General features: G+C 42.9%; 1 protein-coding gene and 1 long non-coding RNA gene across 4 annotated transcripts in view; one reads left to right on the top strand and one right to left on the bottom strand.

The window, feature by feature from the left end:
* Positions 1 to 469: 469 nt before the first annotated feature.
* On the bottom strand, positions 470 to 6511 carry LOC138266146 (uncharacterized). Of its 2 annotated transcripts, none has more exons than XR_011199474.1 (2): positions 6371 to 6511; positions 470 to 677 (listed from the first exon to the last, which is right to left on the bottom strand). It is a non-coding gene; the product is annotated as an uncharacterized lncRNA (long non-coding RNA). The 2 variants fall into 2 exon arrangements; XR_011199475.1 differs by lacking the exon at positions 6371 to 6511 and adding an exon at positions 4152 to 4289.
* The window catches only part of LOC138266144 (uncharacterized), a 149185-nt gene continuing 137717 nt past the window's right edge, over positions 4259 to 15726 (top strand). For both annotated transcript variants that reach the window (XM_069214581.1, XM_069214580.1), the window contains exon 1: positions 4259 to 4425. In XM_069214581.1, coding sequence (XP_069070682.1) covers positions 4414 to 4425 — 12 coding nt within the window. In that variant the 5' untranslated portion in view covers positions 4259 to 4413. The remainder of the gene's footprint in view (positions 4426 to 15726) is intronic.

Here is a 15726-nt window from a genome sequence, read left to right as displayed (position 1 = left end):
ATGATGGATGAGAAGTAGGAATAAGAAGCAGGGGTGAGGGATGAGAAGTAGGGATGATGGAAGAGAAGTATGAATGATGGATGAGAAGTAAGGATGTCCTAAAATGTATGCTGTACATGTTTGAGTGTGATCATTCAGTCTTTCTTAATATTAGGTTGTCATAATGAAGAGCGCTCCAGAGGGCTGGGTGGTGTTTAGGTCCTGAGATCTTCCAGTGCATCAAAGTGCTTGTGATTAGCAAGTATTGGGGTAGCTCCAAAAGGTATTTCTTCAAAGACATTCCACCAAAACAGTGAGTGGATCCGGTACGATCTACTGATTAACTGGTGTTTTTTCTAGGAGTTTGTAGATGTTTGTTTCATAGTAAATCATCTCTATCGTCCTATGCTTTTCCTTGTGTGTTGGTAACTGTGTATGTTTGCAGTACCAGAGTGCATAAATCTTTACTACTATCCTTAATTTCCACACACAGTTTCACAGACATTTAATGACGCAGCAAGGCTGCCAAGGGCCATTATACAAGTATATAAAATTCACATCCAGTTAGGTAAAAATATATTAATTTGGCATAATGAGGGCCCCCGCCATCTCCATTGTGTGGTTGGCCCCATGGTTCCTTGTTTTGAAGATGGGCCCCTTAGCTTTTAAGCTATGGCACTGCATGCCGGGCAAAATATCTGCAATGACAAGGAATGCAAAACAGTTAAATGCTTGAAAAAACAGTTTGCTTTCCCAAGCAGAAAGAAACAGAAATGCAACATTGTTAAATATCGCTGGCAGACAGAACAGAGGTCCAGCAAAAAAGTACCACATGTCTCTAGTTATCCGGGACAGGGACATAACACAGGGTGGGCATGGGGTCCACAACTCTTTAGGAGGGTCTCCAATCCGTCAGGGAGCCCAAACTGAGCCGCAGGCCAATGAATATGTGAGTGATGTGAGATACTCCAGGCCCCATCATTTTCCATTATGCCACTAGTACAATGAGCCCAGCACACCTCGGGGTACTGGCACCAATGAACGAACTAATACATTTTCACGCCTCGGTACCTGTGACTCATTCCCTGATCATCTCCATTCTCCAGTCCCTTCACCTATTTGTTTTCCTCCATATCACACTACCTTGTACCTTTCTCTCTCCCTATATCTTCCTACTTTCCCTTTCCCCTCTCGATTCTCCACTGATAGATTCCACATGATCCCCTCTCTCTCCTTCATTTCCTCATCTCTGATGTTCTCGTCCCTCTGCTACTCTATTGCTTCACTTTCCCCTACACTTCCCTATTCGTCCTGCGTCTCTATGTTTCCTTGAATAGATCCACTTTATCCTTCTTGCTTCGTGTGCACTTCATAATTTGCTCCTTTCACTCTCTCCAGTCTAACCTGTATCTCTCCACTTTCCCTCACCCCTTATTCAATACATTCTCTAGTGACGTTCCTATTCTGCACTGGATCTCGCCCTTCACGTTTCCATATTCTATTGCATCATTGCATTCCGTTTTTATTCCCCTTCCTTCTCCTCTCTTTCATACTGTCCCCATCCTCAATGGTACCTCTGCGTGTTGCTACTCAATACCTTATAATCTTGCCCACTCTCCAATCTACCTTTAGGCTTTTCTAACAATTTTTGCAATTCTCTACATATCTCTACATACTTTTTTTGTATATTTCTACTGTCCAGTCTTCTATTTACCTCTGTATCTTACAACTTTCAACGTTTCACCCTCACCCGACTCACTCTTGCATCTCTTCACTCTTCCTTTTGTACCCTCTTCTTATTTTATTCTATTGTTTTACTTCCATCTCTTCTCTCCTCCTTTTCTCATATCCTGTGCACATTTCCGCTTCCTTTCCCCTCTCCATCTACCCCTTATAACTTTACATTATTCCCTGTATTTCTAAACATTGCTCTTTTCCTTACTATCCATAGCTTTCTACCCTTTTATATGCACTCTTCCCTCTGTCTCTCTTCTACCCTGTATCTCTGGGCCGTCTTCCCCTCTCAACTGTCTTAAAGAAAATACAAAGCTAGGCCCAAGGTGCTCAGAAACAAATGAGCTGGCGGCCTGTTAAGTAACTTGCAGCTGATGCAAGGTAGACAAGGACCCCTCCCCATTGAGAAATCACCGGCTGCACCTCTGATAGCAACACTATGACCCTGCAGTCAACCTCTTCAGATGGGGCAGGGCTAACATGACATGCCCATTGAGCAATATACGCCGACAAGAAACTCAGCCCTCCCAAGCAGCATGCAACATGAGTTACTATAATGCATTTTAATGCTGCTGTCGGCATCACTGCACTAAAATGCTATTGCCAGACATTATATTGAAGCTAGCTCCTATGTGTGACAAAACACTGCACCAGTCTTGATTCAGCAGCCAGTGTGAGGCAGGTCCAGGAGAGGTGGGTTGCTATGGAGATCTCTGCTTGGGCCGGCTAAATTGTTTACTTAATCAAAGCTGTTACACAGTAACATTAAAAGTAGCTGTCTCCTATTGTCTCCTCATGGGGTGATGCATTATGTGTTTCCTGCAATGGCCTCATACTGCACTAGTTCACTACAATAGTCATCACTGATATCTTAACTCTCTTACAAAGGTCAGTTAAAACAGTTTAAAGCAGTTGATATTTGTTTCCCTGCGGATAGGAAATGTTCTTCAATACATGCCCATACTCGTTTGTAAATACCAACTTCAATCAATCATTTTCGTGAATTCGTAATTTCATGACACAGCTGCCAATGTACTGTGTCTTATATCACTAACAACTTTGGCCACAGCACTGTGGCGTTGTTAAGGCCTTTCTAGACATTGTAATGTGCAAAAAGGTCAATTTTTTAAATTTATCTCACGAAATGAATACAACTGCTTTGTTTTTTCTGCAATAAATGCTTACAATGTCTCACAGAAAAACACTAAACCAGAAAATGTCACATATAGCAACATTAAAATGTGCTAGCTTTGGGGACTAAAAGAAATAGCAATTATAGCCACCTCAGTCAACACACACCAAGAGGCTGAGCAAGAATAGCAAAATAGTTCTCCATTGAAAGTACGAGTAGTTTTGCTTTAATTTCGCAATTTGCAGAGTTTTAAAACTTAGAGACAGTGAACATTCCAGGGTAAGGTTACTGAGTTGTATTATAAGCTTTTCTCTTTTCTTTACCGAAAGGCAAATACATGTTTAGAACCAAAAATGATACATGCCAACAAACCAGAGTCAGACTGGAAACTCATGATTTTCGAAGCCAAGAATAGCTTGTTTTTATCTGTCTCTCATCTAAAATTGCCCTTGCCTCAATGTACGCCAATGGGAAAAATAATTCCCTGGAATATTTGTTCACAATTTCCCTCTTTCTAGTGTCATTTTTTTATGTGCGGTTTTATATAGCAGAAACATGACCCGAAGCTATTGGAGTGCTTTACTTGAGCACCAGTTACATTACACAAGGACACATTCATTTTTGTGGTAGGCACAGGGTGGTTAAGTTATTTGCCCAGAATCACAGGATGTTAAGACATCGCCGAGACTCGAACCTGGTCCCCCAGCCCCATAATCGCTCTGGTGGCTACGCCAGATCCTCTCCCTCTCATCATGTTGGCATGCATGCATGGCCACCTTTTGGCATGGGCGAGTGGGCCCGGGCCCAGGGTGCCAATCTTCAGAGGGGGGCGAAAGCAATTGTCTGCATAATGGTCATAGAAACAGCAATGCACCCTAACTTGGCTCCAGTGGTCCCTTCAAAGTGCTTTAAATAAATCGCTTTTAATGTGCTGCGGTCCCCGATTGTAGTACTTTATCAACCCATCTACCTCTCACCCCAGCTGCCACACATCAACACCCAGACTCCTTCCCAACAAACTTGGACTCATCTGAAGAAGCAAAGTTATGAGTGATTAAAGTGAGCTTGCGGAGATAGATATGCACTCAAAGGAAAGCCGCTGCTTTGATGTAGCCAGCAAGGACTGACGTGAAAAGGGGCTGCTGCCTCATTTCATTCACTACCAGTAGCGAGAGTGAAACATTTCTTTCCTCCCACTGCGCTACTGGAGCAAAGACCGCCTCTGCATGTATGAAAAATATAGCAACACGTTTAGCGTTCTGGCATTTACCATAATGCTTTGTTCTAATGCCTATGCTCTACGTACATGACTCCCGCCTCCGACCCTTTCCGAACATTGTCAATCGTCTCCATTCGGTCCCGCCCACTTCACCGAGATGCTACGAACACCGTCGGACCACGGTGAGCCAGTGTTCCGAGGAATTCCGGAAGTTGCCGAAGTTGTTCGACCCTTTGTATCGCGACTCAACCTGACCCCTCTCCTTTCCCTTCGGAGAGCAACTGCACTGACCAGGCGGGGCACCTGGATAGGTGCTGACTGTCAGTGACACGCGTGAAGGAGCACAGCCATGACATTTATCGTGAGTATTTACATGGGTTGTTTCAGAGTCCATCGCCTTGTTTACCTGCCAGGAGGCGGCGCGGTGCACTGTGGGGGAATTACTGCGTCCGCTCAACTCCCAGTATTAATTACGTGGGGAGGGAAGGTTCTTGGAGAGTCCGAGACGTGTAAGAGCCCTTGTAATAGACGGCGAAGGGATTATGGCACTTGCAGAGGACCAGCTGCGGGATGTTGGACACGCTATGCATTATCGAGGGGGGCGGCGGTCATAGCAGGGTATATTCAACGGAGGAGGAGCGAACTGTAGAACGGATTCCAAGTACAAGGGCCAAATCGAGGGGTGGACAGCTGTGGAGCGATGCACGTACTTCGTTTAGGGGTCATTGGGTCAATGAATAGACTATTCCGTAGTTCAAGGGAAGACTATGTAACATTTGACTCTTGTGGCTAATGGACAGCGCCGAATCCTGGCACTGTGATTTTTCATGGTGTGCTGATGGCAGTGGGGTTGTCTCCCTGCTGGATGACCAGTAATGAAAGCGTTTAACCAGTAATTTTGAATCTTTGCGCCGTAATTTGCACTGAGACATTTTTTCAACACTGTCTTTCACTGATAACATCTCTAACCTACTGTAAGTGGTCCGTGCAGCGCGGGTCTAGTTTGAACATTTTTTGCCAGGGCTGATTTTTGTTCCAAGACCCTAGCAATAGAAGGGACATTCTCCTTGCTATGACGGACAGTGGCATGTTCCAAATATAGAGGGCAGTGGGCAAACCAGTCCAAAGAACGGGCTACACCTCAATAATTTGTTTATTGGAGGCCATTTAAAGTGCACCCCAGACAGAAGGAGCAGATTAAGAAGAGTGCTTTACCGATGCTGAGGTTAACTCTCGAGCAAGGCTCACCTAAAGTATATTTACATCCACATTATGTGATTTAGTTATATTGTACATATGTAATGCACGACGCCATCCCTGAGTTTTCTGTATGTTTTGTTTAATAACTGGAGTTTGCCAAATCGCATAAGTACAGCCAAAATACATGCTTCCATAATCAAGTACAGTTCTCTTGGCATCAGTGCAAAGCACAGGGAACACTAAGACGGCGCCATAGGGAAAATATTCTTCCAAGAGATGGCAGCAGGGCAAATAGTCCACAGGACGTGAACAGAGAAGTTGATGCCTGACTTTCAGGCAGTTCCCACCCTCCTTTCTTCGCAGGATGTCATAAACCTCTCTTTTTCCAACAAATCTTTTCACCAGCAAATCTGATGCCCTCTGCCCCTTTTTTTTGCAGCAGTTTCTGCCTCCCACCTTTCTCCAGCTGTTAATGGCCTCCGCTAAATGTTTTCTAAAGGTTGATCTCCTTGTGCAGTTGCTGCCTTTTCCATCACCTCGACCTTTATGGAAATCCTTGCTTGTTTGGTCTCCATCTATAGTCATATTATCTCAGAACCATTCCGGGTATGGACACACCATTGCACACATATCCAGCAAATCACATGTATGACATTTAATAGGGTACCACTGTGCTTACAACAGCATACATCTCTAATAACATGACAAAAACTCAACATCCAACAGTACACTTTAAACAGAATAGTTTACACACTCCAGCACAGATATACCATATAGGAGTGTAGCATTTCAGTCACAATAGCAGACTGTTTCTCTCATTCTCTTTTCTAGCTGGCTGTATCCATGCCATCCATGATACAAAATTACACGTAAGACATAACTCATGTGGCATTGATTTGCAATGAATGGTAGTTTTACTGGTTTAGTGAGTTACTCATCTGGTTTGGGTTTCACCATGATAATCACATTTTAAAATAATTCAACATTGTTCAAGTCTGCGTCATTTTTAGATTTTTCCTGAGATAGTAAATGCGCTATCAGTGAAATCTTTTGTTAATAAAAAAAACAAAAACTTAAAACTGACTTAGAGCCTGCCTATTACTTACCATTGATTGGTTTCCACATCACTCTTGTTTACTTGCTTCTTTTTGGTCAGCAGTCAGCCAGTGCTTAATTTAAGCTGTTGGTTTCCAATGCGAAGCACCAGCACTTATTTTTGAGGGCCAGCACTTAGTTTTCTGCACCAGTCATTTACTGCGAGCAAAAGACACAAATGGGAAAGACAGAGGAGGAGAAAAATGAAAAAGATTCACAAAGGGAGAAAGCTGCAAGAGTGAGCTGAAGGGGCAGGGAGTGGCTGTAAATTGATTAAAGAGAACCCAGATGATTCGCACATTTAAATGCAGCAGCCTCGTGTTTCAGAGGAGAGCTTTGTGCACTGGCACATTTTTATTTACAAATCAAGCACTGCAGTCAGCTCCTCATGTTTCCTGCTGGGGCTTCAGTATTTGTCCCTGCCATGGAGAATGGACTTAGTACAGCTTTCTGTTTGCAGCCAGTATGCTTTTACTGGTGGCACACTCCTTCAAGTACTTAACTTTTATTTTCCTGCCAAACACTCATGCCATTCTACAGTTTGTTTCCCTCCCTTGTTCCTCACACATGTTGCGTGCCCCCCATCCTTCCTCCCGCTGCCCGTTGTTACTGCTCCCTCCCTGCGCTTGCCTCGTGTTGCCTTCAGTGGCAGCTGGTGACTTGTGAAAGTAGTGGGCTGTAAAGTTGGCGACAAGTTTGAGTTTAGTGAGGAATCGACTGAGCACAACCTCCATAATATATTCAGGCAGTTTTGAAAACTAGAAGGCCAAATGGTAGCTTTTAAAACAACATTCTGATAAAGAATTTGCTTGAACATCAATAAGGAAACAGAAAATAAATACTACTAAGAAAGAGCAAAGATCTCTGCACGTGCCCAGCGAGGGCCCCAGACCAATTTTCATTTTGAATGTTTGAAAGGTGAATTTAATTGTAAATCAATTAGTACACCATTTTGGGACACAAGCATTCATGACAATTATTTTAATGCAAAATATTTTATTTAATTTTGTTTGTGTTCATTGAACACATCATATATACTTAAATAAAACATTCAACATTAAAATGATGTGCCAATCACGAACCAATCGGGGATGTTAAACCCCGGCATCAACTCTGACCCACACGTTCTATGAATTGCCTACTTAAGACGCGAGTAACAGTCAGTAAAGGATTGCTCAGATTGCCCAAAGTAAATAGCTAACTTGGGGAACTGCGGAAAGAACACACTGAAAACTTCTATGCCCAGAAGGTGGAGGGAAAGATTAAGTGCAGATTAGTAGTTGAACATGGGGTGCTGTGGTGCGTGTGAACAGGCAAGCTCCTAGTGAGCAGGAAGTCACGTGTAAGTGTGTGTGGTATGTGTCCAAAGAAAGGTTAGGCAGTCACCAAATGAAGCTTGAAAGTGACAGAGTGGAGGAAGGTCAGCTTAATGAAATTGGGACCCACCTTAAAGCTGTCTAACAACTGAAGAATTCATGCAGTGGAACAGCGCCCAGTCTGAAACTCAGGAGCAATGCAGGCAGCTGTGGGGTGTAGGGGTCTAATCTAGTCCAGATATCATTCGTGGCAAATTATGAACACCAACCCCTTTGCAAACCCCTATTAACTCAATGACTGGAATCACAAGTTGTGTGAAGTTGACCACCCCATAAAGTTCCTGGTATGATAAATTTGACATCCCTATAATTTTCCTAGGTGCATATCGACAAAACGTACATATAACCAGTGAGAAATGCCTTAGAAATGCAAAGTTTTCTGTCTCAAAATCTTCATTTAATGCCCAGTTTTGAAGAGCCAAACTTGTAATAGACGATAATTATTGTACTAATAGTTTCATCTCGACGGAGAATCAGATTTTATTGCATGCAATGATTATCCATGATCGTTCCAGGGCACTTGCTATCAGGGCCGAAGTCATTGTATATCATCGACTCTGGGGTTTAGTACATGAGCTTTAAGTGATTAAGTAATAGTAACATTTAATTACCAATAACTTAGAGTAGTATTTTTACATGACGCAGTAATACCTTAACTGGAATTACCAATATCATACGGTTATATTTTTACAAGATGCAGTAACACTGTACTTGGAATTACCACTACCACAGGGATTACATCTTTATGGGCTGCAGTATTACTACCATAGTCTGAGATCCTCAGCTCGGGATAAAGGTTAATGCTATGATTACCCTGTTTGAAGCAGCAAACCCCAGAAAACTCAGTTTTCCACTGCACAGATTTCGCACGATTTTATCTTGAAAAAATATATGAGGGCAAAAAATCAGCTCCAATCGTCATTTCACACAAACCCCAGTTTGAGCCTAAATCCAGAGTACGGAGGTTAAGGAGCATGAGAACCGTAGACAACGTTCCTTTGTGTGTGAAAACATGGTGCTAACCCCTAACTTGCCTTGATGTTATATTCAGTTGAGGCTCACTGCGCTTTGAAGGGGCGGGGGTGCTAGACGAGGGGGATAGGGAAAGGGACAAAAACAAATAAACAAATTCAGAAAAAATAAATAAAAAAAAAACCTATGCACCGTGCCACTGCTCCTCCTAGACTGCCCTAAGGCCAATCGTGACACTGCTCAGAGCAGCGTTAGGATTGGGTGGGAGCGCCCAGCAAAGGCGCTCCCAGGCAGACTGGGATACTCTCTACAGCCAGGCAACACAGTGCCGGGCTGGAGAGAGCACAGTGTGCATGTGTGTTTGGCCGGCCCGAGATGGCCAGCCAAACACACATGCGCACTGAGGGAAGTGCATAGTGCACACCCCCTGCCCCCTTCATCCCACATGGCCAATAAATAAACATAAAATTAACATAATAACTAATAATAATAATAATAATTAACATAGGATAATAAACATAGTTTAGCTTTCGTTGTAAAAGGTTTGCTGCTTTTGGGGGAGGGGGGAACGCAACGCTCCTCTGCCATAGCGGAGTAGCCGCCCATGGTTATCTTAACAACTTCTGTTTTCCGTCCGAGCAGTAATCAATATATCACTTGCCAGGTGTCACTCATTACAACCCTCAAATGGACGGAAAATAGATTGCTCAGAGCAAGCATTAGCACTGGATTGTACTTTAGAGACATTGAGACCCATTTCTTATTAGGTGTGCTGGTCTGTTGGAGCCATGCTTTACATAATACAGAGTCCATAGCATGCTTTTATTTAAAATTTTGTACTTGTGGTCCCCGGTGCCAAGTAACCATTCCGGTTCACAGAAGGTGCAGGATTCCCTCACTTCGGGCAGCCCCTGCACACAAACATGCCAGGACTGCCGGCCAGAGAACTGTTGCAGAGGGAAGATAATGCCGGCACACCAACAGACTGAAACATGGCTAGTCACTCTGTAGCATATAAATAAAGCCACACAGTGATTGGCCATTTTCAGTCATTCACCTGCCCATGTGCATGCCGGGCCAACAGAGACATTGCCTCACCCAATCCAGACACTTGTCTCATGCTATTAAGAGCATGAGAGCAGCACCAGGATTTGGCTGAGCAGGTTAACCCGATGCTCCATTGGAATCTTGGGGGCTGTGTTTGTGCAGTCCCTGGCTCCCTAACAGTCCAGATAGTGGAGGTCTGGACTGCGCATGTGAGGCTGTACACAGCCAGACACCTGCGCAACCGGACATGCACACTTCAGTATTTGCCCCACTTTGGCTCAATGACAAAACCAGTGACCACGCCCCTAAATGAAGCAGAATGTTATGCCTCGCCCACACAGAGGAAAGAACAATGGAATGTCGTATAAATTAAACTAAAATAACATATGTGGTAATATTTATGTGGCGGGCTGCTTGCAGTGAGTGGGGCGATGCTTCAATGCCCCCTATTAAGGAGCTGCCACTGGTTGCTTTCCCCCACTCCTCTTCTGATATCCATTGTTGCCGCCCTCTCCATCACACCTCCCTCGTGCTGTTGCCCCACCACACTTTTTTAGACTTATGCACAGCAGCACGGGCTGCTGGGCAACATGACTTAAAGAGAAAAAAATCACTCACTCTGCTCTGCCACTTGTCTAAAAAACTTTGACAAAGCCAACAGAGCATTCATAGGGTAAACCTATTAGCTTTGCCAATGCTTGCTTTCTCCTGCTCTCTTTCTGCTGTCCATTGTTGCTACACTCTCCCTCACACCTCTCTTGTGTTACTTGCCCCCGTGCTTTTTTAGACATATCACACAGCAGCATGGGCTGATGTGCAGCATGGCTTAAAGAAACAAAAACACAATGACATGGCCAACGCTGGTCGCATCATAGAGCTTTTTAAAAATTTACTTTAAGCCATGTTGCATAGCAGGTCGCGTTGCTCTGCAACATGTCTAAAAAACATTGACAAAGCCAATAGAGCTCTGCATAGAGGAAACCTATTAGCTTTGCCGATGCTTGTTTACTCCAAGAAAGTGCAAAATCCGAGGTAAACCTTTTTTTTACCATGCTTGGCATTGGTGCCTTTTACTGAATAATTATTTTGATTATTTCTTTTAATGATAAGTTCATGAGTTTTCAGTCAGCATGTGGAGGAGATGTTAGTTGTCAATCTAAAAGGAATTTCTCAAAAGTCCTGGTGTCCAGAAAACATCACGCAGCCTATTTATTTTCTCTTTGTCTAAAACTCTTGACATTATCTTCAACTGAGTATTTTATCACAATTATATCTTTACATTTTGCCAGGGTGTGTCGTTTCCTGTTGGCCAGTCCTTTTTTTTTAAATCAAATTCTAGAATTTCGTTTTTAATTTTCTTCACATTTCTAGTTTTGTGCCTTATGGGTGGAGATGACATGAGCACTGATAGCTTCCTATTACTTTCTGATGTGTTCTTAGGTCAGCAAGGGAGAAAAAAAGTCACTCTGTTCCTTGAATTTCTTCAAGTCATATCTGCTACGGGAACATAACCATTTAGGAAAGACATATAACATTTGTGTACAGACCACCCCAAATAGCAAACTCTTTTCTCTGATACTTTATCATTCTTCTAACGTTTCCATCAGTAGGTTAGTGTGTAATTGACTGTCACTAACGTTTTTTCAGGATTGATAATGCTGGCTATAATTTAGCTTATTTAGCTTTGTTGTAAATTGATCAGGTTTTGACTACTTTCCTCTAAGCCAAGATTTTAAGCATGGGATAATTTGAAGCGTACTCACGTGAGAACAGAGAATAACGTTAAAGGACAGCATCAGAGTATTCGAGTGATACGAGATGTTGAAGATGGTACGGAGCAATGTGGATATGAGTAGCTACATGGGACACGATCACGAAATTTGGAAAGTCAAGTTAACGAACCCATGACACTTAAGCACAGCAGGAAGCATTCAAATCATTATATCGCTAAGCCCTGAGGAAGTCATTGGGTTACATCCCTGACGAAATCACGTGTTGGCTAAAGTGGAAGTGGGCTGAAGTGAAAGTGACATTTTCGTTGGAGTTGAATTTACAACAGAAAATAAAGAAGTCTATCATACAAAACGAACACAAGAAAGAAGGACTTAAGACGTGTGCTTTGTTTCTTCTAGACCTTGACTTTAGTTTGGAAAATTCACCAGCTTCAGTCTTTAGTCCCAATAGTGTAAGCATTTATTTGTGTTCCTGATGTTGTCTTTGCATCTGCTAACTCCAGGTGTGCTTCAGTGCCTGTGCTCTTGGTAAACGTATGTTTTTTTTTAATGTTGTTTTTTTTTTGTGAGGGCCAGGCAGGTCCCCACACTCTGGCGCCCGGCCATTTGTGTTTTCATTGCCTTTCAAGTGTGATGCATCCATGCAGGAACTGGTGTTACAGGTCGTCATGAGCTTCCAAATCAGGCTCAATTTTTAACACGTTAAGTTAGACTGCCTGCCACATTCATCATGTCATTATATTTTGCAGAACTTGTAAAAGTGTCATTTTCATCTAACCACTGATTTGTTATAACATTGGTGACACAAATCTGACAGAAAATACTTGAAATGTGCGTCTCAAGGTTTACCAGTAGACAAGAAAGATAAACATGTAGTCTGAGTTAACGTTTTTTCATCTTGCTGGTTTAGACTGGTTACATCTCAGATTTTGGAATATCCCCACTTGATTTTGCAATGCAGGCTAAAAGGCAATGGTCAGTGTCCTATATTAACCTCTGGAATTGACTATTGAGTTGTCGAGGCCTTTCACTAGACATCCTGCCAACATGCCAGAGCATCTGCTCTCATGTCAAGAGTCGATCCAGTGATGAGAGAAGCTGAGCCCAGCAGTTTTTTGTGTTTTACCTCTAAAAGGCACGCTCTCTTCCTGGTTGAAGTCTGATAAGCACAGCTCATCTGCTGTGAATAGGTATGCAGTGCACAGGACCCCAGGAAACTCTAGAGGCAAGTTGACTATTCCATGCTCTCAAAGTGTAACACTTAGAAGGAGTGTTATTGTGGAAGGCGGCTAGGAACAGTCTAAACATGTTAGAACTGTTTTTATTTCATTTTCACAGCTAGCAACATGCATACGCGCTGTTTTAAATATATTAGGTGTGGTTATTATTCATGCTCTAAGCAACATAATTAAACTATTGAAATAATACAGTCTTTCTTATTGCAGTGCATGAGTGTGCTATATTAAGAATGAAATTGGGTTTGAGTTACCACTGTATCCTGAACCCTTTATGGGACTGTTACTAACTCAGAAAACCATGCCTGTGAGTATGCTCATTGTTCCGGGTTGCACTTACTGGACTTTGATCCTTGGCGATGGATCACTGAAATAAGTCCTTTCATCTGCGGGTTGGGAACCCAAACCCTGCAGACCTAGGACCCAGAACCCATGATTCACAACAAGGCAGTCATCTCTTTTGGTTTTACCGTTACTTCATTATCCGTTTACAGTTCTAAAGGGCCATTGTCCTTCTCCGAACAGTAAGTTAATGATAAAATATGAAAAGAGAATTCAAAGGTGAGCTCCACTGCCTGCATGCATGGGTGGTAGTCTTTGAATTTTTTTGCCTGTGTTCTCGTTGCCACCCGCTCATCCACACCCATTAGCAAAGCCAATAGCTGTGTGAATGCCCATTAAAAACCATACCTATTGGCTTTGCCAGAGCTTGTTGAGTAAAGACAGGGCATTTGCTGAAATTACTTAAAGACGTGAGTAAAAACTGGATAGATTTTGGAAGGAGAACTGAACAATGAGGCAGGGAACATAGGTGTGTCCCCTTTAGGCCAGAAGCAAGCAGAACAGGGCCTGTACAAGAGATGATCTTCCTCAGACAAACAGAAACAAGTCATGTTGGAGTGGTAGGAGATTTGTCCTTGTGGGAGTCTACAGTGGCCCAGTTCAGGCCTGTGGACTGGCTGAGAATACTAGCTCCATCTCCATTGAAAAGAGCTATGGCAAGGCCCTTCCTCAAGGCATTGGCAGTGAGTAGCAGTGATGCAGGCTGGCTCAACAGGATGGATGTATGAGTGAAAGAGATAGATGGATGATTGGATAATCTGAAAGGGTGGGTGGGTGGATGAGTGAAACAATGGATAGATGAGTGACAGAGGGGAAGGAAGACTGAAAGGATTAATTGAGGGATGGATAAGTGAAATGATGGATGAATGGATGGGTATGATGCAAAGGTTTTGAGATGGATTGGTAGGTTTGGCTCTGGATGGGCGGGCAGATGTATGGATGGATGAACAGATTGATGAAAGACTGATGGATGGAAGAATGAATGGATGACAGAATGTAAAGCTGAAATGGTGGATATCAGTTGGTGGATAGAAAGATGAAAGGATGAATGGATAGATGGTTGGATGGAGTAGACAAGAGAGCGCTTCTGGTGAGGGCCGCGATGACTTGCTTCACTTGCTTGGTGCCATAGAGTTTTGGTTCAAAACGAGGGGTATTTTAATTTTCTGGCTACTCCCTTGTGGCTCAAGACTAATTTATTACTCTAGACTGGCATCTGTGTCATTTTGCTGATGCCTGCATGTTGCTTTCTATTTGGCTGATGAAAGGGGTCAATTATCCTGGAAAAATAGAAACCCTCCTCTATTCGACATGCAACAACTGTGCCACACACAGCAGTGCATTGACCCGTATATTCAAACCTTTTAGGTATGTAATCTCGCTTGGATAGACATGCACACGTGGGGCCTGATCAGAGCCCTACTGTTCTGCAGAACGTCTGTTTAAAGCACAGGAGCATGCTACTGGAAATGGAAACAAAGCAATTGGTAGGAGTGGTGGAGGGTTATGGGGGGATTTCCTGAAGTCGAGGCAAACACTTCTACCCTGGGCTACAGCACCTGTACTGGGATAATTAATTAATTTGCTTGTTGAGAAGTACGTGGGGCCAATAGCATTGGGCAGGAACCATTAGGACTTTAATGACTCTTCATAGCGGGATGTTTGGGTTCTTTTCCAAGGATATTGTTAAAAAATCAGTACTAAATTGTGCACTTCAAGTCACGTGTGCAATAACCATAGTCTACACTTGACAGATAATGAGTATGAGTTCAAAGAAGCCGTTTGGATTGTTTGGGAACATTTATGGTAAATTATACATTTTAAATCACTTTGAGTCAGTAACTTAGTTCAAAACTTGATAGGATTTGAAAAAACACACTTTGAGGGGCGTGGCTTTTCCTCCAACAAGTTATTGTTTAGAAATCAGTGAATAATTATGCACGTACTTTGTATCAGCAATTATAGTTGAAACGTAACATGCTGTAACAACCACTTGAATACCTCTTCCTCTCGCTCTGTCTTTCCATTTCACTTATTTTTTCCTTTATGCCACCCTTTTGTCTCTCATCCCCACTCTCTCTGTCATGGCCACCCTTCTGTCTCTCACTTTTTGTCCCCCTGTTTCCTATGTTTCTTTCCATACATGTATTTCCCTGATACACCTCTTTCTCTTTTTTTCCATTTTCCTTCTTTCTCTCACTCACCTGCACTCCTATATTTCTTCCTCTTCCCTATAATGTGATCTTTCCTCGGTTCCTTCTCATTTAATCTTTTTTGGATCGAGCATAGCAGTGCACAAGCGCTGCTTTTCCCACATGTTGGTATGTATCTGAGCTTTTAACCACGCCCACCACACACCCATCACACAACCCTCACTACCATTCGTTCATGGGCTTGCCTTTCAAAAGTAATTTGTTTTCGTTGGTAACTGCTTTATGTTAGTCCCTCCTTAGGGCAGTTCTGTTACCTCCTTGGCCATCGACCCTGTTACATGGCTAATTGCACTTTTGTCAATAACTTTGACTGCAAGCGTCTTTTTCCTTTTGTCTCTCTCTATGTGCTTACGGTGGAGCTTTGAATCGGCTTGCTTATGTCAATTGTTTTATTTTTTATTTTCAGTTTGTGGGGCAAGAAAAAGTCCAGTTTGGAATTTACAACGCTA

This window comes from Pleurodeles waltl, chromosome 11 (assembly GCF_031143425.1).
Source record: "Pleurodeles waltl isolate 20211129_DDA chromosome 11, aPleWal1.hap1.20221129, whole genome shotgun sequence".
Classification (NCBI taxonomy): Eukaryota; Metazoa; Chordata; class Amphibia; order Caudata; family Salamandridae; genus Pleurodeles; species Pleurodeles waltl.
Note: the sequence above shows the minus strand (reverse complement) of the source record. Positions and strands in the feature narration are given on the sequence as shown.